The sequence below is a fragment of the Stegodyphus dumicola genome, chromosome X2, assembly GCF_044657685.1.
Source record: "Stegodyphus dumicola isolate Sdum_Otavi_A_Nest chromosome X2, ASM4465768v1".
Lineage (NCBI taxonomy): Eukaryota > Metazoa > Arthropoda > Arachnida > Araneae > Eresidae > Stegodyphus > Stegodyphus dumicola.
In genome coordinates, this window is record NC_140781.1 from 168,215,012 (window position 1) to 168,238,195 (window position 23,184).

The 23,184-nt window shown below is 33.2% G+C and overlaps 1 protein-coding gene across 1 annotated transcript in view; it reads left to right on the top strand.

Moving 5' to 3' along the window:
- Positions 1-462: 462 nt before the first annotated feature.
- Positions 463-23,184, top strand: part of LOC118182066 (protein RCC2 homolog) — a 77,324-nt gene continuing 54,602 nt past the window's right edge. The window contains exons 1-2 of the mRNA XM_035351347.2: positions 463-971; positions 21,313-21,403. Coding sequence (XP_035207238.1) covers positions 711-971; positions 21,313-21,403 — 352 coding nt within the window. The 5' untranslated portion in view covers positions 463-710. The remainder of the gene's footprint in view (positions 972-21,312; positions 21,404-23,184) is intronic.

Here is a 23,184-nt window from a genome sequence, read left to right on the forward strand (position 1 = left end):
TAGTATCATTTTCTATTTAGAGTTATACCCGTCGAAATTTATTGCTTAAATATAAAAATTTACGTTATGAACCATTGTGTTGTGAGAAAACGATACGTGAAAATGGTGGTATATGCTTATCGTGATCAAACTCGTTTTATTTAATCGTTTTGCACGTCTTTAGCAGCATCATCTTGCGTTCCTTTTACTCACGCAACCCCCACTCTTCCCTCAAGCAGAGATCATATGACCTTCAACAGACATATCTTCCTTCTGTCCTCTAAGTATGCCTTCCTTTTTTATTTAAATAGCTTTCTATATTTATTTGCATAAGCTTTTCGAATATCTTCCATTATCGATATTTATTCCGTTTATAAAATTTATTTAAGGTTATTCGTTCAGTTGTTAAATAGTAGTCTCTATTGAAATTTTCATTGCATTAGCAAATTGTCATTTAAAAAATATTTCGAATTATATTTTACCCACAATTTTGTGGAATTATTCTGAAAAATTTTGTGCGTGACAGCGACTCTTTTTTTCCCATATAATCACATCGCGCCTTCTCGTTTTCTGCGAGATTTCTTTTCAATTGGCGGCATTTACATCAATCCTTCACATTTTGAAGACAGCGTTAAATGTGCATTCCTTGTTGTGTAGCTGTTTACTGTATTGATTGACAATTTAGCTCACCATTTTTGTTGTCGCTTCAGTCGTGAGATCGTAAAAAGAAAATGAATCCTAAGAAGCGTAAAACTGAAGATGAAGACAGCTGGACTACAAAAGGACAAAATGAATATAAAGATTACGAAAGACAAAGTTTGGATGTTCACGCGGCCAATTGCGGAAGCAGTGAATGTGGCAATTCAACGGAACAACAAAAATCCGACAATGGCGGTTCTTCAGAACAGCCCGGTACAAGTGATGACAAGATTTCGGAAGAACAGAAAGATAATGCTGTTCAATCTCCAGAACAACGCGACAAGAAACATATTGTAAGTTACCACGTGCTGCTGTTTACTATATGGTTGTTAATAAGAGTACAAAAATGATTCCATTTTTAATGATAACAAAAAATTCTTTTAAAGCTTTCAATGATATTAGCAGTTCATTCATTTCATTAGAAATAACTAATATGGTGGATGATTCTCGACGGATCGATGTCATATGCTTTATGCTTAGTAGAATAGGATTTTTTATCCTTTGTGTCTAACTGCATGTTTGGATTTCGTTATACATTGATATAAGAATTTTCGTTCGCTTTGTGTACTTAATTTATTTTCGTTTTATTTTCGTTCGCTTTGTGTACTTACGTTATTTCGCATTTATAACATCAGGACATTTAATTATATTGATTGATTTAAATTAGCCACTGGCAATTGATTCACTTAAAAATGAGTAGTTACCTCTCAGATTTTTGGTTTCTTTGCTTTATTCATGTATTTATAGATCAAAATCTACAGGTCTTATAATCATGATATATAAACATTTTTTACGTTATTTGTTGTTTCCGTTTTCACATCTTAAGGTACCAGTAAATTGGATATCTGGAAGGGTTTTTGAGCAAAATTTTAAGAGAATGTCTTTCATAGGATGGAAGATTAAAATTACTCACTTTTAAAGTGAGTATTCAGTATAATCAAAAATAATATTTGTCATTGCATAGCTTTTACTTTCTGCTGAATGAAGTGTTTATGTTATAAAGTTTGATCATGAATATCTTAATTAAAATGTTTACATACTTCAGAGTGTATCTTTAAAAATATTGTGCTTGTGAAACAGCATAATTTTATGATTTAACTGTGAGTTTTAAAGATTGCCATATCATAATGTGGATCAAATTGCTTTCATCGATGCATAATATTTGTCACTTTTAACTAGAAATGTAGTATTGATTTAGTCTCCTTGCACTAATAAGTATACAAAGTATTATTATTAATGTGGTGTTAAAATGAGTGCATGCAGTGTCGTCAAATCTTCAATTCAATATATCAGAAATAAAAGCAAATTTAGAGATCTGGACAAACTAGAATTCTTCACTTTCATCTACATTTGATAGTTCAGTATTTCTGAACTTTATATTTTGATTATAGTCTTAAATTAATCCATCATTTAGTATTTTAATTGCATATCCAAAACTTCCAGGGGCTTGTTAATTTAAGTATGAAATTCTTAAGGAACTTTTATACTAAGAGTGAAAAAAATGGAAATTTATAATAAATTTAATGATACTTATTAAAAATTGTGTAATACTTTTCATATCTGTTTGAAGGCTTAATTTTTTATATTTAACAGAAGTATGGGAAAATTAAGAGAAATATATTATACTTAAGTATAAATCAAAAACAATTGTCATCTGAACATTCATTGAGTTAACTGTTAATGTTAAGTTCCATTCATTGGAGGTGAGATTTTGTTTAAATTTAAAGCAAACAGAAAAGGTATAATTGAAGATAAAGAAATTCTGATGGGTGAAATATGAGATTTGGGGAAATGATGTCAAATTAATAATAATTCTTGAAGTGTAATTCTTCAATAATAATCTTCATAAGTAGTTCTATCATACTAACACTTAAACATGCCTTCTCTCAAATGTTATGCAGTGTTTTATTATGCTTCTTTCTAAAAAAATTAAGGTATTTTCTCATTATCACTATCTCTAGTTTTAATGGTCAGTATAATTGTGATGTTTTGGTTGTATTTTTGAGACGCGTGATAATAGCTAACCTATGTATCCCATGCAAGTTTGAATACATGTGGCTTCATCCTTTTTATATTTAAACTTTATTTTGATGAATAATATCCACTCATTGTAAAGATGTAAATATCTGCCATATGTATTTTTGATTTTTTCCTAAAATCTTTTGGTTTTTTTGTTTCTTTTTATTAATATTTATGAACAGAGCACTAGCTATAAAGCTAACTAAGCTAATGCTTTTCGCCAAGTCGCCAATGAAATAGAAATGTTTCATTTAAGGTGTGGCTATTTAAGAAGTGCCAAATTTAGTGTTAATAATATATGGGTTGATGTGTGTATCTCATAATTCTGTTTCAGGAATAAATGTGTTTAAAAGATTACCATGCGTAAAAGTTTCTGTATTATTATAAAATTAAAAGAAGGTGCATTGATAAAGTTCGAAGGTTGATCTTTACATTATGGTAACTTGGCGAAAATTTGTCAACCAACTCTCCTACAGCAACCCTCTATTTTTTTTCCCCACTGCCATTTTGTCTTCACGAAGTAAAGACATGTTTCTTTTCTTTTTATCTACTGAACACTTCTTCCAACAATCTAGTAGCCGAATTACACTTATGCTAGAAATGTTATCAAACGAAACTACTTAATCATGACAAATATTCACTGCAAAATTGGGAAAAAGTGCACAATACCATACTCCTTACGCGTTTTTCAAAATAACACATACACATAAACCATGTACACGCCGACTTATTTTTACTTAAAAAAACATCCCAGAATTGCATAAAAATGCCATTGCGCACACTCTTCACTATATCCATGTACACTGCTTTTTTCTCATAAATTAGAAAAATTTCACGAAAATACATGACAATTTTCTCAATCTTTAAACCCGTTAAAAAGAACATATATGAAATTACCTGATCGCGAAAAGCTATTTACCCTTTACAAATATGAACATTTCCACATATAAAATAAATAAAATATCCAAAAACTTTTACCTCTAAATCATCTATTACATTATACACGTCACCAACGAATTCATACCGCAAGCATTACAAATACTTAGTATCAAATATTTAAATTATTTCCATGCACGTTTATTTCAACTTAAACGTATACCAAATTCCTACAAACATAAAATTCACAAAATAACTATCATTTCATTAAAATATAATTAAATTCAAAAACACTACTTAAAATATAAATGAGCACATACATTAAATTAATAAAAATTACCTTACAATCCTAATTACTTTAAACTAAATCATTGCTAATAATAATTTTCCCAATAATACCAAATTCCTTTCCACCTTACATTTAGAACAATGCATAAAAATAATATCCTCAAATAATTAAAAATACTAACTTACCTAATCTTCTTCAGAATCTTGATTACGTGGCGGATACACTTTTCTAATTCATTCAATAAAATTATTGAAAGATTTTTTCTGCGAATTTTTCCTCCATACTTCCTCCGCTAAATAAAAAGCAAACTTCTCTTTATCACAATGCCTAAATACCCATTTCGAATTCACTTTAGTTAGGGCCATAGGATCCAAAAATTAAACAACACTGTTTCACACAACACAGAATAAAGCTAAATACAAAATTTCCACATTTTTTCCCGATTTCCCCCCTTTTCTGATTAAACAACCGTAATTCGTCCATTAATATCACATGACATATCCCATGATCTCTCATTTCCCTCACGCAAAATAATGCGTAATCGGAACTGAGTACTGCTCACATTATTACCAAAGTCCCAGGTAGTAACCTTTATCGCCTCCAAAATGTCGCTAAACTACCAGTTACCATATTGTAAAGACCAACCAGTTCGAATTTTTTTTCCCCCCTTCAGAAGCAAATAAAACGAGAAATGGTAAAAATATTAACACATGTAATGAAATTTCTGAAAATATATTATTTGCTGTTTCATTAAAAATGGTTGTTCAGTTTTTTGAAATGTTAAGAAAGATGGGTACACACCAAAGAAGTTCAATAATACAGTCAAAAGTCTTTAATCCGGACTCGTTGGGACTTCGGCGATTCCGGATTATCGCTTTTTCCAGATTTCCAGATTATAGATCATCAGTTTAAATCTGGTAAGATGGCATGCAGAAATTATAAAATTAAAAATATGAAACCGTAGTTTATGAAATAAAGAGCAATTATGATATAAAGGGTATCAAAATTTACAAAAAAAAAAGCTTAATATTTATTTGTTTACTTTATTAAACATTTCTTTCAATGTGCGCATGCGTAAAGCATACATTACGCATAGTCAAAATTAGAAAATTGCAACCAGAAAATTATTTGATGTATATTCGTGATATTTATAATGAAGAGGAATTTGATTTAAATCATATCAAAGACGGAGTACATCGAGATGAAATACTACATTTAGTAAGGAATTATAAGCTGAAAAAATAAAAACATCTGTCATGAAGATAAGGATAGTGCTAACAGGTCAACTTCCAGTTCATTGCGTGCCATGCCGTCCCTTTCCCCGCAAAGCAGCGTGAAATCGATAAACAGATTTCGGAATGGTGAGAGAAACAAAGGATATGTCTTTATCCATTTTTGCAGCAATTCCCTTTTTGTTTGATGGATATCGAAACATGCTTTCGCTTTGTAGATCCTTTGACAGCTCAAGAATCGGAAATTCTTTTTGATATAATCGAAAGTTTAAGCTTACTTTTATAAAATTGCTCTAACAGTCTGCAAAAAATAATAAGCCGGATCCAATTCGAAGATTAAGGAATCACGCAATCTACAACATTAACTGAAATAGATAATTTTAGCTTAGCTTATACCGTCCGTTATCCGTTAAACGCGCATGCGTAAGCGTATTATGCGCATAGGTATCATTCTGGATTATGGACGTCTGGATTAAAGACTTTTGACTGTATTGCTTTTATCTTGTAGTAAAATTAGTCTTTCATCAGTTTTGTTCTACTTACTTTGGAAGAGTGTGTTATTTGATTTTAACGTAATGCTGTTAAATGATTCCCCAAAACTGCTCTGTTTGTGCGGTAACCCTAACCAGCTGGAAAATATTATTCATACTATCAATGTTCATAGCTACTTAACAAACATTTGCTTATGACAGTGATATTTTACTTCTTGGAAGTATTACTTTTGACTGAATGTGTGGCTAAAATGTTTTAAACGTGGAACATTAAAAAATTTCATATGCTGGTTAATAGTTTTTAACAATTGAGCATATGTAGTATAGTATTTTGTTTTCTATATTACTTAGGAATAGAATATTATAATATATGTTGTATCTATGCATTTGATGAAAATTTTTTAGTTTTTATGTTATCTATATAAAGGGCAAACCTTTGTTTGGAAGAGAAGGGTTATTTGTTTCCAAGTGATGACAGGACTGTGTATTTACTTCCTTAGAGAAAATTGTAATCCTCTTCTCAATATTTTGTGCTTTCAGGTTATCCACACCACAACACTGGTTGATTTCAATACTGATTGAATTGCTTTCTTTTTTTTTTTTTTTTTTTTTCTTTTGCATGTGTGTGTGCATAGATGATACTGGTTAACTTGCATATGTTTGTATCAAACGTATGTTTTCTTTTTAGTCAGTATCCAGTGGTTGTGGATGTAAGTACGTAATATCTTAAAAGTAGATATTGGCCATATGGATTTTCCCCCCTCGTTAAGTTTCTTGTTAAATACTTCTTATTATTAATGAATAAAATATTAACTGTATCCAGGTAAAGGTGACTTTTTGTGGGAGTAGATGATCAGAAAATACAGAATATTTTGCTGCTACTTTATACTAATAATGAATTGTAAATGAAGATGATGCCATCGATTTACTTCTTCCTATTTTATTCACTTTCTTGAATATAATCGATAATAAAAAGTTATAAAGTGCTGATATATTTAAAGAAGTTTTTAAGTTCACTAAGTTTAGAAGCAGTGAATAACATAAAAGGGGGAAAAATCTGTGCAGTCTGTAATATCTTGTGTTTTTATTACAAGATTATAATAATGATGATGGTAACTTCTACACTACAATAAATACTGCATTATTACCCATAAAGTTATTTTTCATAGTTTTGCTGTATTTGGATTAAAGTTATTAATATTTGCAGGAATTATAAATGAAAATTTTGTGCAGGAAAAATAAGTATCGAATAATGTTTTTGACGAAATAGTACTTGCAAAGCAGTTTTCAGTTTATTGTGATAAAAATAAATGCTGGAAGTGGACAAAAGACCATTTTGTAAAGAAATATTTAGTTTACAGGAAGATAAAATTTTGTTTGTCATCATTATGAAAATTCTTATGATAGAAGAAATTATGACCAAGTCTAAAACTTTTCAATTATGCCAGCCACTGATGGAACAAAGTATTGAAATGCATTAGGTTTGATTCATGTAAGAAGACATCTTCGTCTGTTAAGAAACGTCTTGAAAACTCCAGCAGTGGGGCACATTGCTGAAAAGAAATAATGTGCATGTTGTGCATGCTGGCTGTAATCTTCTAGTTGCATGGTTAGGTTTCTTGTGTTTGAAAAAGATGTTAAGAATCTTTATGTAATTGTCATTACGTTAATGTGAAAATGTTTGTGGTTAACATATATGTAAGGGTGTGCCTTGGATTATCGTGGAGTTGTTTCGTTTATCGCGAAGTTGGTGTTTCATTTATGGTAACCTGAATAATTGAATGTTATGGAAACCCTATTATAATGTGGTTGGTTGCATGATTGCAGTGAATTTGATTGATGGGAAAATATTTGTTGGATGTCAGTTAGGAAGTGCATCTCGTATTGTGTGCTGTGCATTGTAAAATGGCTGCCGGTGGTAAAGTGGGTGTTTGATGGTGATTTTTAGAACGAGAGAGAGGAAGGTTTTTTTTTTTTTTTTTTTTTTTAAGTGGTTGAGGACAGAAGAAAAGAAACTTTGTTGGATGTAATTCAGCTGCATATGGTTGGTTAAACATAAAGGTTGTTCAGATGGCTTTGAATGGGTTTGACTAAAAAAAAGTTCAAATACTCACCATATAAAGTGTTCCATTAGAAAGGGAACATGGTTTGAGGAAAGTTTTTGGGCTACATAAAGCCAGAATAACAAGTCAAAGAATTGCACAAACTCGGTGTCCATGTACTGCCAAAAATCAGCAATTTTCGCCAAGGGGCACCCATAAATATACTTTTACCATGTTTATATATTTGTTTTTAAATTGCATTTGCTTTGCCTTACAGCTGTTACTTCTGTTGCAAATATATCTGCGTCATCCATTTCCGTCCATAGTTTGCTTCAAATGCTGCACTTTCTTTTGATTTCTGTTACAAACTTGAAATAATGATTGAGACATTTGTTGGGGGGGACTACAATATGCTGTGTAATTCGTATTATAATACCATGGCTCAGAATAAGATCATTTTGACTTCGGTTTTTATTCACTGGTCTATAAATTTTCTCCAGAGTTGTATAATGCATTGTATTTTTGTAAAATCAATAATTCAGATGAAATTCACTAATGCCACCCAACTTATTTGCTGTGAACTAGTGCACCATCCAGAATTGGAAAGATAGACTACCTGTTCATCTCTCCTCGTCAAGAACCATCCGCAGAACTATATAGTTCACCTTTTCTGCTCAGCGCAATTACGAATGGGAGAAATGCAAATTTCTATCTCTAATAATACATTTACAAAAATAATTTGGTTGAAAATTAAATTCAGATATAATTCGTTAAGTGCTTTGTAATATTGTAAGTTCATACGCTCAAGCAGGTTTATTTGATAATATTTACTCAGAACTTCAATTAAAATGTGAATTTAAATTAATACAAAACAAATAATTTCAATTATGTTATTAAATCCCTCAAATTTTTTTCATTCAAATAATCTTGCTGTTTTTGTTATCTAAGGTATTATTTTACATAACATTAATTAGAAAATTTAACTATGCCATTTAAAAAAGATCTCCTTTCTGTATATTCAGCATTGTAAATCTTTTTTATAAATTCTACAAACATTTCAGTACAGAAATAAAAAATAGGTCTAGGTAACTGTAATGTAGAAGAAAACGGAAGCAATGAGACTAGAAAGGAAAGTTTAAATCATTATAGGAATAAAATTGCATGTACGTGTGGAAGCTTAATTATAATTTTTTGATACTTCAGCTTTGTTCAAGGTCAATATCTGCTTGTAAACTTTAGCAAAATAATCCGTTTTTATTTTCACAAATATTCTTTTAGCTATAGACAACAAAATTTATCATAAATGATGTTTTTAAAAGGAGTGATGGAAATAGATTTTGTATTTAATAGGAAATAAAAATAAGTTCCTATAAAAGGATAATACATTCAAAAGTCGTTAATTCGGACACCCATAATCCGGACCTCAAAGTTACAGCGACGCATGCGTGTAAGACCTTTACGGCTGCAAATATGCGTGTGCGCATGCGCAAAATACGTTTACACATGCGCGTTTAATGTATAACGGACGGTATAAGCTAAGCTAAAATTATCTAACTCAGTTAATGTTGCAGATTGCGTTGTTCCTTAATCTTCGAATTAGATCCGGCTTATTATTTTTTGCAGACTGTTAGAGCAATTTTATAAAAGTAAGCTTGAACTTTCGATTATGTCAAATAGAATTTCCGATATATATTTACTAATATGTAAAGGATCTACAAAGCGAAGGTATGTTCCGAAGTCCATTAAACAAAAGTGGAATTGCTGCAAAAAATGACCTAACCATTCCGAAATCTGTTTATTAATTTCACGCTGCTCTGCGTTGGGGGGGGGTCACGCCGCGGCACGCAATGAATTGGAAGTTCATCTGTCAGCACTATCCTTATCTTCAGGGCAGATGTTTTCATTTTATTTGGCTTATAATTCCTTACTAAATGTAGTATTTCATCTTGATGTACTCCGTCTTTGATATGATTTAAATCAAATTCCTCATCATCATAATTCGCTTTCAATAGTGATGAAAGTGACACAGAGGTTATTGTAAACGAAAAAATTTCGATTGACAAATTAGTCGGTATTCTCGATACAGCAATTATAGGACTAAATAGCGGAACTTTTAACTGAACAAGAAATTACGTCTGTTTATAGAATTAAAGAGAATGTATTATCACATAAAAAAACGAAGCAACTTAAACAACTTACATTGAAAGAAATGTTTAATAAAGTAAACAAATATTAAGCTTTCTCTTTTTGTAAATTTTGATACCCTTTAGATCATAATTGTTCTTTATTTTATAAATTACGGTTCATATTTTTAATTTTATAATTTCTGCATGCCATCTTACCAGATTTAAACTGTTGATCTATAATCTGGAATCGCCGAAGTCCCGACGAGTCCGGATTAACGACTTTTGACTGTATTATCTCATTAATTTTTAAGTTGATCGATTCACTGCCATGTCTGCACTTTATACCCCCACCATTTCTAAACTAATATCGCTTTATTTTCAATTAGAATCATTTTTTTTTTACATCAACTTGATGTCTTTAACAGCAGCTCGTATTTTGTTTTCTTGTTACTTCATATTCCTTACTTGTGATTTGAGAATATCGTAGTATGTTTTAGAAGAACTTGTAATATATTGTGCGTTTAAATATTTGTGGGAAAAAATAAAACAAACCTAGATTTGCAAAATGGAAAAATGGCTACGAATGACTATCGTAATTTCGTAGATAAGTCGCCCTGGCGTATACGCCGCACACATGATAATTGACTGAAAAAAATAAAAGGTCATCGGATAAGCCGCACCGCCGTATATGCCACAGCCAAGCATTCCGAAGCATGGCAATTAATATTCATTCGGTAATTCCCTGCGATATTGGAGTAATCATCATTGATAACATTTACAACATAAATATAATCAGTAATATATAAATAAAGAAGAAACATCTTACCTTGAACTTGCTGAAAATGAACTCTGATGATTTGTAATATATTATTTTTACGTTTTCGGTAAACTCCATTTATCAGCATAAATTACCATATTATGAAAAAGAATACGTAAATTAAATAAACAAACAGAATTTTCTTTATCGACCTATAAGGCAGCCTCCTCATACAGAGCTTTTCTTATTTGTGAAGGAATGGAGTTCGCTTTGCATCCACTCCTCCCACTGCTTTCGTAGTTCATGCTTGAAAGTTCTATTGATAGCAAGATCTAGTGGCTGTAAAATTTTTGTAAGCCCACCTGGTATCACTGAGACATCGGTGCTAAGTTTTTTTACTTCAGATCTTACCGTATCCGCTAAATGGGATCGCATTGAATCCAGAACAATGAGTCCTCGGGGTTTGAAAAAAAGCAACCTTCCTTTTCCGGTAAATTTCTCTCAGCCAAAACATCACTTCTTCGCACATTCATCCTTTTTCGTTGGCACAAATAATAACTCCTTTTGGGAAGTTTCCTTTCGGAATTGGTTTTCTTTTAAAAATTATCAAAGCGGTTAACTTTTCTCCATTGGCGGCACAACTCAAAACACACGTAAAAGAAGTCTTTTCATTCCCGGTTGTTAACACTGAAATACGTAGCGTATTCGGAAACTAAGTACCGTTTCATTCTAGTGCCATCGCAGCGCTGTGGTAGGTGTCCCGTGCATGCGCACTAGTCTTTCTTGTTCACTGACTTTCAATTGTCGCCATTTTGGTTGGTCTATGTTGTGTTTTCAGCTTGCTGTGCACATTCAAAATGTTTAAGACAATTAGTTCTCCCGCTGACTGTGAGACTTGTGCCGTGATTAAATTTTTGAACGCGAGGAATGTTAAACCAGCCGAAATTTATCGTCAAGTGACAGAAGTTTATGGTGAATATGCGATAAGTGATGGAATGGTGAGAAAGTGGGTAAGAATGTTTAATGCAGGTCGAACAAATGTCCACGCCGAGGCTCGGCCTTTTGTTGTCACCGATGATTTGGTAAGGAAAGTTGATGAAGCAATTCATGAGGACAGACGCTTCACAATGACAACTCTTTCAGAGGCATTTCCACAACTTTCACGTACTGTTTTGTTCGAAATTGTGTCTGACCGCTTGAATTATTGTAAACTGTGTTCCCGATGGGTTCCAAAAATGCTCACTGCTGTGGAGTCATGGTTATCGAAACTGGCGGGAAGTTTCTTTGACGATGGTATACAAAAACTGGTCACCCGCTATGACAGATGTTTGATCATTGGCGGAAACTATGTTGAAAAATAGTTTAAGACATGTATTTTCATGTAAAAATAAAATTGGATTCAAAAAAATTGTTTTACTTTTTTTTTTTTATTTTTTATTTCAAAACGGTACTTAGTTTCCGAATACGCCTCGTAGTTTTTTCTCGTGTTGAATGAACAGTTCTGCTCGGAGGACAGTGAAAAGTAACGGGCACTTCGTCCATATTAATTATTTGCCCTCTTTTCAAATTTTGTTCTTTAATTTTCTTAGATGTGTTCTCCAAAATAGCTATCTTTTTTTCAAGCCAGTCCACCAGAAGATATTGTCCAACTGTTGTTTTGGTCTGGACGGATAATTTCTTTCACTTCATGAACCTGAAACACCAATTAGGTCCTCCAACAAAATTTTTAATGCTCGTTTGTTGAGGAATTACCTTTGCTTGAAAGCGAATTCCAACTGTTGATACTGATAATATACTTTCTCTCTGCTCTATTGTCCATTTCTCTAAATTGTCTTCCAAAACAGGCCAGGCTATGACACCAGTTCGACTAGATCTTTTATTCTTAGGCATTTTCTCTAATTCTTCTTGTTCAGACTTCCACCATTGAATGCATCGCTCGTCAACTTGAAATTCTATAGCCGCAGCGCGATTTTCAATTTTGATGGCTTTCTTCACTGCCGAAAGCTTAAAAGCAGCTGTATAACTTTTTCTTCGAGTAGGAGCCATAACAATAATAATATTTTTAGAGCACAAATGATAAGGGAGACAAAAAGCAAGCTACAAAGCAGTAAAAACGTGTATGAATGAACACAGCATTTAACAAGTAAACGTAGCTGCTGCCAGTAAAACAAAAAGTCATAGGAAAATGTGGGGAAAACCACGGAGTTTAGGAGGAAGTGCATGCATTACAGTGTGTTTACAGAGAGCGGCACATGCCTTAGGGGAGTTTAGACTCATTGCACTGCTTTAGCACAATCTGAGAGTTGGAATATTGTAGCGAATTCTTACCGCCTCACTTCTGCATTACTTAGGATCTGAATTAGTGAAATTTTAAGGACAGAAGAAAATAAAAATTCCCTCAGATATGCTGCCAACTTAAATTTTCAACTTTTAAACACATATAAGCCGCGGCTTATCTACCCGAAATTACAGAAAGTGAAAAAGTAATGATTCACAGGTGATTGATCCAGGACTAAAAATATTGAAAAGAAAAGGAAAATTTATAGAAAATATAATGAAAGTTGTTTATCATTTGGCTTTACTTGGAATGGCAATGAAATGAACCCTCAACCTAAGTGTGTTGTTTGCGGTGAACTATTATCCAATCAAAGTATGAAACCATCATTACTTAAAAGACATCTTGGATCTAAGCATACCAATTTAAAGGATAAATCTAAAGAATATTTAAACAGGAAGTATTGGAGTATCAGAAATAATAAACACTTAATGAAAGGTTTTGTTTTTTCAAGTGAAAAGGCTTTGGAAGCTAGTTATTCAGTATGCCTAAGAATTGCCAAGATTCGGCAGGCTCGCACTATTGGAGAAAACCTTATATTACCAGCAGCTAAAGATATTGTTTTAACATTATCAACAAAAAAGCAGCTAGTGGACTTAATATTCCATTATCCAATGATACAATAATAATATTTTTAGAGCACAAATGATAAGGGAGACAAAAAGCAAGCTACAAAGCAGTAAAAACGTATATGAATGAACACAGCATTTAACAAGTAAACGTGGCTGCTGCCAATAAAACAAAAAGTCATAGGAAAACGTGGGGAAAACCACGGAGTTTAGGAGGAAGTGCATGCATTACAGTGTCTTTACAGAGAGCGGCACATGCCTTAGGGGAGTTTAGACTCATTGCACTGCTTTAGCACAATCTGAGAGTTGGAATATTGCAGCGAATTCTTACCGTCAACGAATTCATGAAGTGGCAAATTCCATAAAAGAGACTATTTGATTCTAGTTAAATCGATTGTCCTTAGCAAGCATAACTTTGAAAAGACCGTGGCGAATATTCGTTGATCTTCTGAAAATGACAAGAACAAACTTAAGAAGGTTTCAAATACCCTTTTATTTAACTCGGAGAATATTTCATAGTCTGTCCCTCTCAGGCTTACAGAAAGTCTCCACTTGGGCTTTTTTAACTTATAGATAGAAAGTGAGCAATTTCTAACTAGCTAAAATTTAGCAGAAGCTGTACAGAAATAAGTTCCGAGTTCTTCTACGAAAGTGACTGAACTGAAACTTCCCATTAAATACTGGTTCTACCTCATTTACATAAAACACAGTACTGAAAACTCAATCTAGCATGGAATAGTGGGTGAGAAAGAAGAAAGTAAAGGGTTTCAAAATTAAAAATAACTAATAGGAAATTAAAATAATCCTTACAAGACACCTATTCAAAAAATAAAACACAGTGAGTATTTCACATTTCTGTTAGATGAAAGTACTGATAAAATGAACTTCGTTCAATTATTAGTTTACATACATTTTGAAAAAGATAAATGCATTGCCAAAGTGCATTTATTTTGTGAATCTCTTCATGATCAACTGCAAATGAAATTTTCAAAGTAATCAATTTTATGCCTGAGAATGAGTTGCCGTATGCGGTGACAGAGCTCGGACTTTAACAGGAAAACATTCCGGAGTTATTTCTCAACTAAAGAAAATTGCATCTGAAACTAAATTTACTCACTGCTGCATTCATCATGTAGCTTTAACAGTAGCCAAAACATCATGTAGTAACCAAAACATTCTCAAAAACCTGAAAATCGTTTTGAATCAAGCTGTGAAAATTGTTAATTTTATTAAAAGCCGAGCTTTAAATTCAAGAATATTTATGATTTTATGCTAAGAGATGGGCAGTAAACATGAAACACTTTTGTTATATTCGGAAGTAAAAATGGTTATCCAGAGGCAAAGTTTTAAATCGTCTTTTTGAACTTGAATCAGAAATTCCAAATTTGGGAATTCCAAAAACATTTAGTGAATTATGTTTGGCATAGTTAGCTGATATTATTGGAATGCTAAATGATTAAATAATTTAGCATCTGACATAAAAATGATTGATTTTCATTGATTAATAATTTCAACATGTATTTTCCCAAGGATTGTGAAAAAGAAAATTGGATTAAAAATCGTTTTGTTCAGATGTACATGCAATTTTATCTCAGGAAGGAAAAGAACAATTGATAGAAATTTCCTGTGATCGAACTCTTAACTGGAGATTAAAAAAAATACTGACTTGTTAACATTTGGCTGAACCGAAAAAAAGGATTTAAAGGCATTTCAAATTAAGCTATTAAAATTTTTATTGCCTTTTTGCACAACGTATTTGTGTGTACAAGGATTTCTTCCATGTTATATTTGAAAAATAAATACAGAATAAAATTAAAAGTGGATCCTAATTTATGGTTAAAACTAAGTGAAGTAAGACCAAATTTTAGAATTAAAGTATTATAAATTAAATTTTGATAATTAAAGTGGTAACCAATTTTTAATCTAATATGTGCATATTTAATAGAAATAGCCACTAGGTTGTGCAAATGGCAATATATACACTGCTCAACGTTGAAAATACAACACCAAGAAGGAGTAGTCAAAAAGTGATGAAATTGGAAAAAAGAGACAGCAAGCAGCAATAAGTGATCTTTGTTTCAAAATAATAGCCAGAATACAGAGTGAGAACAGCGTCGGCTCAATAGAATGTAGAACCACCGCGGACAGCAATGCACGAAGAAACACGTCTAGGCATAGAGTCAATAAGAGTGCGGATGGTGTCCTGAGGGATGGCTATCCTTACCTTTCAACCATTTGCCACAGTTCGTCTTTTGAACGAGGCAGGGGCAGAGTCTGCAAATGACATCCAATCACATCCTACACATGTTCGATTGGTGACAGGTCAGGAGAGTACAATGGCTAGTGAAGCATCTGTATACCTTGCAGACCATGTTGGCAGATGCGAGCGCTGTGTGGTCGGGAGTTATTCTGCTGAAAAATTGCATTAGGCAGCCCCTGAAGGTAGGGGATTGCTACCGGCCGCAGTACATTATCCAAGTATTGTTGGGTCGTCATAGTGCCCTGAGTATGAACTAGAGGTGACCTGAAATCGTAGGCAGTAGCGCCCCAAACCGTTATGCCACGCCGCGCGGTGGGGCGTTGCACAGTTACTGCCGGATTAGATCTGTCTCCATGTCGATGACGCACACGTATGCGGCGACTGTCACTGGATAAACAGAAGCGTGACTCATCTGAGAACACGACGTTTTGCCATTCTGTCATCCACATCACTCCAGTCCGGCACCATTCTAAACGTTGCCATCTATTCTGTGGGGTTAATGGTAGTCTTCTTAACGTACGGCGTGAGTGCAGGCCACGTTTAACCAATCAATGGGAAATGGTTCTGGTCAACACGGGAACATCCAGGGTATCTTGCACATGTTGCAGAATCGTGGTACAAGTGACTTGCAGGACTGCCACAGCTTGTTGGTGGATGCATCGATCCAAGTGTGCTGACGCAATTTCCTTTTTCCAACCATGTTCGCTATAGCCGATGCACCGCGCTCGCATCCATGTGGGTATCAGCTGCGATTTGACGTAAGGACCAACCCGCCCTTCTCAATTCGATCGGCATACATACCCCTTGTAAAATCGTCTATCTGCTGGAAGTGCCTTCATTGATGACGGCCTGGCATTCTCTCCTATTGCACGTATTCTCTGGAGCAAAAACCAACTTTCTTCGATAATTTGTCTGGCAGAAATAACGACATAAATATTGCCCATTTTGCATGTCCCTTCCCTTATATCTTACTTCACGTGCGTCGTGGAGCTGCACATTTCGCATCATTCACATAACTCAGTGATGTGCATCTACTCTAAAATTTGCATAAATTTCTGACCACTCGTTCTTGGTGTTGCATTTTCAATGTCGAGCAGTGTATATATATATATTTATTTAATATTTCTATTAAGAAATCTAAAAATAATCATTGTAAAATGTAATGGTGATACTAAAGATTTGCAATTTTTATTTAGATGATACACATTAGTCAAAAGATTGAGAACCACTCGAATGCTGATGTCCCTGTTAATATCCACCTATGGCCATACAAAATGCAACATGAAAGGTAAAAGATATCAAAGCCAAATTTATTTTGTACATTACACATAGTATCGGTGTTAATTGATTTGAAATACAGCCTTCCTTGAGGTGAGGAAGAGGAGAAAATCAGGACTCCAGGTTTGTCAATAACCGCTTCTACGTGCTGCAGCACTGAGTGAAAGTCTTTGGATATGTTGCTGGAGAATGGCAGCTCATGCTGCCTTAACACTCCTAGGCGTTATTGACCGAATATCTTCATTGGGTGAGGGTAACAATGCTACGAAGAAAGCTTGAACACTGCATGCAATATGTCGTCACACATTGTCCTTTTGAAATGTGGCTGCAGGTAAGTCTTGAATGTAGGAAAGGAGAATAGGTTGCGAAACCTCAGAAATATAGCATGAGCTAAGTGCATCGATAATGCATACTACAGATGTGTGGGAGTGGAATCCAGTACCACCCCACACCATAATACCGGTTGCAGGACCACTACGATTATGCATAACACAACAGTCAAGCAGCTTATCTCCACAAGTGTGTCCATTCTCTAATATGACCATTGAGGTACTGCGTGCAGAAGCATGACTCATCCGAAAACACAAGTGTCATGCCATTCGGATATCCATCTCTGCCTTTCAGTGCATTATTGCAAATGCCCATGGTTTAACCCATTAACCGCCAAAACTACAAGGAATGTTTCTTTTCTCATGAAAATAATAAAAAATATTAAATTAAGCATTTATAACATAAATTTACATTGAAAATTAAAAAAATGCCCTTACCTGTTGAAAACGCGAGTGTTGCATTCGCGTAATGTCAGCGGAATAAGACTATGGATGTTGAGTGAGTAGGATTGTACTCGTGTGATGTTTCTTCTGAGTGGAGCACAAGATTACGTTTTAGCTGTATAACGATCTATAAATCTACAAATCACTTTACTTGTAATTAATTTAATATTAAAATATACATTGTATTTCTTTTACAAATACAGATTATTTCAATTGAGAGTCAAGCATGAAAAGCTTGATTGCAATCATGATGTAAAGCTACATTACATACTTTGCATCTATAAACAGTCTGGCTATGGTACTCTTTACAACAAAGTCTTTTGTTATCAACGGACTTTACGATAAAATGTGTACCATCTCCATGCAATGGTTTTTGAATGCTGAATTTACTAGGTCTTCCTGTTGCTGATCTATTTGTGGCTGATTCTACACTTTCAATAGGAGTTTGCAAAAGGAATAATGCATTCTCGCGTCTGAAATCTAAAAGAGACTTTATATTTCCAGTAGTAAAAAGTGGTGATATTTAGTAAGTTTAGATACAGTCTCACCTCATATAATTTATCAGTATTGTCAATTTGACTATTGTCAAATGCAAATTCTGCTTTATAATCCTGTACTGCAAACGTGATATTGATTCTCGTACAACAGGAATAGAAATGTCTTTATCAAAAGACCAATACATTTTTTCTTGAGATAAAGAATGATATCCTGTAAGCAATAATATTCCAATAAATCTTCTCATAGGCTTCAGACGCAATAAATTCTGGGCGCTTTTTTTTTTTTCGCTGAGCGTATGTATTTATCTGTTCAACGAGAAGAGAGTAAATGTCTAAACCAAAATGAAAATCGAAAATCTGTGCACTAGTTTTACCTTGTATTTTGTCTTTTATAATTTCTCTTCTATCTCTTTCTTCATGTTCTTCCTGAGACATAACTAACAGTTCCTTTTTTATCCACTTCAAGATTTCAGTCTTCTGCTTTTTAAACTTTTTACTATAACTGCTTTTAGAAGGCTGAAACCTACTTTTTACGTGAAATTCAACTTCCCCAGCAGTATCATTTGGTAAAATATCATTATCATTATTTAAAACATTGCCATTCCTTTCTTCTTCGTCACTAGATTCTGCAATTTCTGGGGAACAACAACAGCATCAGTTTCATTCTGGTCATTATTAACATTATCATCTGTTTCTTCATCAAAAAATCTTTGAAGGGCTTCTTCTAATGTAAGATACCTCGTTCTAGGCATTTTTAAACAACCAGAACATTGAAAGGAATGAGTGAAAAAGGAGATTGATTACCCGTTTCCTGCTGACGTTGCGTCAACGCAACACCTGTTTTTCCTTTCTTGCCAGCACAAATATAAACATCTGACTGGTGTAATGTTCTGATAAACGGTGACCTTGACTAAAAATAGATCACTCATAAAGACGGCGATTCTTTCGTTAAATATTTTCAGCAAAAATACTCAGTCGAAAATTTTGCTTAAAGTATGAGATTAATTATTATAAACAAAATGATTGCTGAAGGCAAATTTTTTTTACAGAAATAATCTTCATAATATTCCCTACACAAAATCATCTGCTGGTATAAAATATCTTAGGTAGTTATATTTATATATGCATTTATTTTGACCGTTGCGTCAACGCAACACCAGTGGCTAATGGGTTAAAGGTAAGTGAAGAAATACATGCTTAGCAGACAGTCCGTTGTACTGGAAATGACATTGAATTGTTCGTGCAGGCACTGATTGTTGTGTTGCAGACTGCATTCATTGTGCTGTGGTTGCCTATATAGTGTACAGTGCCACGCGTACAATATGTCTTGTTTTCCCGTGGAGTGGTGCAACAAGGCTGTTGCAATTGCTCCTGTCCACCAGTCATTCCCTTTTGCATCCACTAATTCAACATTCACGTCTATTGCTTGCCTATATCTGATAAGATAACCAATTTTCCGGAAGGATAATTCGCAATCTCTATTTGTAATTATTCTGCCTCGGTCAAACTCGGAAGCATACTTGGATGTTGCTCCTCTTTTTCTGCAGTACATACTAAAGCTACACATGAAGAAATCTCATGAAACAACAGTTCATGGTATTTAAAATGGCAGTCTTACCTCGCTTTATTATATGTATTGTAAGGAGTGCTGCAGTCGCTCGTGATAAATGTGTATGCTGAAATCATAATCGTTTGCATATCCCTTCGCGATATACGCATAATGCAAGTTTCGTGCTGTTGCACTTTGATTAGCCAGCAGCTTAATAACTAGAGCAGGCAACTCGTGTTTTAAAGCTCATCCATCTCATATCTTAAAACTAACATCAAAACAGTTTGTGGAATGCAAATCATAAATTTGGATGATAATAATAACTGGGCTTCATCCTATCCATTTTATTACTAGAATCTTAAAATAAACAATTTAAAATGTATAAAAATAACATCTTACCTATGTTCCAAAATAAAAGTCTTTTATAACTCAGAATTTCCTTTTAAATTGCTTTTCAAAACGAAAAATAAGTAATTAAACATTTTTATGTTTTTCAATGTTTTGGAATAAGAATTATTGGTTTTTTTTATTTTTCATTTATTATTATTATTTTTAGTTAACAGTTGGTTAACCTTTGTGAATAAACATGCCAGAAAAGCAAAATTTTTCATCTTTTTACAACTCCAAGCATTACACTTAACACTGTGTAAATGTAAACAATCAGCTAAATGTGACCACATCTCACAAATTTTTTTCTCTTTGCCTTTTCTAATATAACATTATTTATCACTTAGTTCATATGCAAATTACCAAGTAAGTGCAAATATAATACATTCATGTCTTGAAATTGCATAGTAGTTCCCGGAATGGCAATAAAAATAGAGACTAAGTTTTTCTGCAGACAGAGTATTAAATTGGATTACCCAGTTTTCATAAAAAAAATAATGACTTTATTGATTGCATTCAACAAAACTTTTAATATGCATGAACTGAATTTATGACAGTCATATGTGATGCTGCAATATATGGATTTTATGTAATTTGCATCATAGTAATGTAATTAAATGATCTTGCAGTGAGAGAGCCTTTGAAGACTGAAAGAAATTCCATGTTGAAATATGGACCTACATAAACCTTAATTTTTTTAGTAAACTCATTTCATGTTGTTTTGAATAGTTTTTATTTCTTTTCTGATTGGTGCTATTTGCTGTTCATCCAGATGAGTGTTTCCAAAGGTTCTCATCCTCATAAAGACATAAAGACAGTTACTTAGAATAGAAGAAAAGAAAGGATTCTTATATGTTTTAAGACCTCAACTGAAAATAACATGAATAATTTTTGCTCTCAATGTATTTAACAAGTGTCTCCAAATCTTTTAGAAAAAACTAAAAATGTATAATTTTTAATAAAAATTTCCCAGTTTTCTTTAGCATTTCTTTGTTTGTATAGTTAGTTGAGAGTAACTGACATAGTAATTATGAAATGCTATTATCTTGAGATGAAATTTAATAAATGTTTGAAGTAATTAAATCTACTTCACAAAAGAATTTGATTCTTACTATGTTTTTTTTTTTTTTTTTTTTTTTTTTTTTTTTTTAAAGCGGTTGGAGGGATCTAAGACAGCAGGTACACTTCTCTTTTGTGGTGGTACAAACTGGGACTTAATAGGTCGTAAGGAGCTGCCTAAAACTGGTGAGTACTTACTTTAAAGTTTTTGGTTTTATATATATACTTTTTTAACTTGCATTTTCCTTTGTTCACTATTATGATAGATAGTTTATTCTGGTTATTATGGGACTAACAACAATACAGGCAAAGGTATCTCGATGAAGAAAGAGGAGACAAATCCTCCCTGGGGGGTTCATAGTTTAAGGGGGGAATGTGGGCAGCTTTTTATTTAGCTGTTAAGTATTTAGTTTTAGTTTATGAATATAAAAAACTACTTTTATTCAAATTTTGCTGTATATTAACATTTCTATTCTTTATTATTTAGTTAATAAAACTTCAATGAAATCTAGAAAAGTGTATACATTTATTTTTAAGTTTTGGAAGTGAGGGAGGAAGGATTATCTAGCAATAGTGAAAGGGGTGCATGGGGCAAAAAAGTTTGAGAACCTCTGGTATAGGCCTTTGAATAATTGGTTTCCTGCGACTGCTTCACATAGCAAGGCATTTAATTGGCAGGTTTGGAATGTAGCCGACACATTCGCATTTTGTATTTTCCTTCAATTTTCACCTTCTTTAAGTTTTAGTGCTTAAAAATAGGTATCTAGTGTTAAAAGTGCTCTGACATAGTGCTCAATGTGTAATATTCCTACTTGATTAGATCAGACATTGTTTAATCAATCAGTAATGTGCCAGCCTATGAACCAAAGGAACCCAAATTCTGGTCCCATTAGTAGTAAATTGCCATTGAATATCAGCAGCTTGTGGAGAATCTTCAGTAACAACTTAAAAACGTGTGCCAACTGTAAGATGTACTAATTGTAGATGACGCAATACAAATAAGGGTACTGTATCTGTGAAACATGATTAGCTAAGGTCTGTCTTATGTGCAGACAGCCAGTTACATCACAGCAGCATTGACCAGATATTTATGAAACCCATCCCACAATCCAAGGTCAGACACTTCAACAAATTAGTGGAATTTGAGTGGAATGTTTCAGTATTGCTTGGCTGTGCAGATATTTTATAATTTTTCTTGTAATTAGTAGTAATTAAAAAATTTGCTACTTAAGTGCTATTAATGGGTAGTAGTAAAATGCACAAAAGGGAGAAAAGCAAGTTACTGCAAAAGTTGCTGCAAAAAATCAGCGTAAAGGTTAAAAATCAGCATAGCTTGGGACCTTAGGTACAGATTTTAAAGTTTTATTAATGAAAAATCATTAGATGCTGACTAAAAAAAGGGCAGGATAAATAAAAGGAAATTTAAACATGGATGTGGAAACTTTTTTTTTTTTAAAATTCAAACATGTATATTGAATATATTCAAGAATTACTTAATTTTAAAGAAATACATTAATTATGTGCAAAAGTTCTATCCATTTTCGGTTAAAAAAGAAAAATGGTAACACAAAATAGCTATGGTTTCATGTAGTTTTTGTCGTTATACGTTTTCCTGTCTGTTATGTGGTTTATCCCATATTAAAAGAAATTCCTTTGTTTTAGAAACAAGAAAGTATAATAATGCAATTACATTCACATTTCAGTGAAAATTTAAAGTTGAGATGTTCTGGAATTATAAAAGAGTTTGTAGTTGTAAGCTCTGAGAAAATCATGTATGGCTGTGTTCAGACGAGGCGTAATGGGCATAAGTGGTTAAAGCGGAGCTGCGTTGCCAAGGCAACCAGTCTGTGCTAAGTCACGTAATCTGGTTTAAGGCTCGTGTCACAAGATTCCAAGTTTTCAACTTTATGCCGAATTTGTGATAAGCATCGACCAATCACAGCGAAGTTAAAATGAAGCGGCTTTCT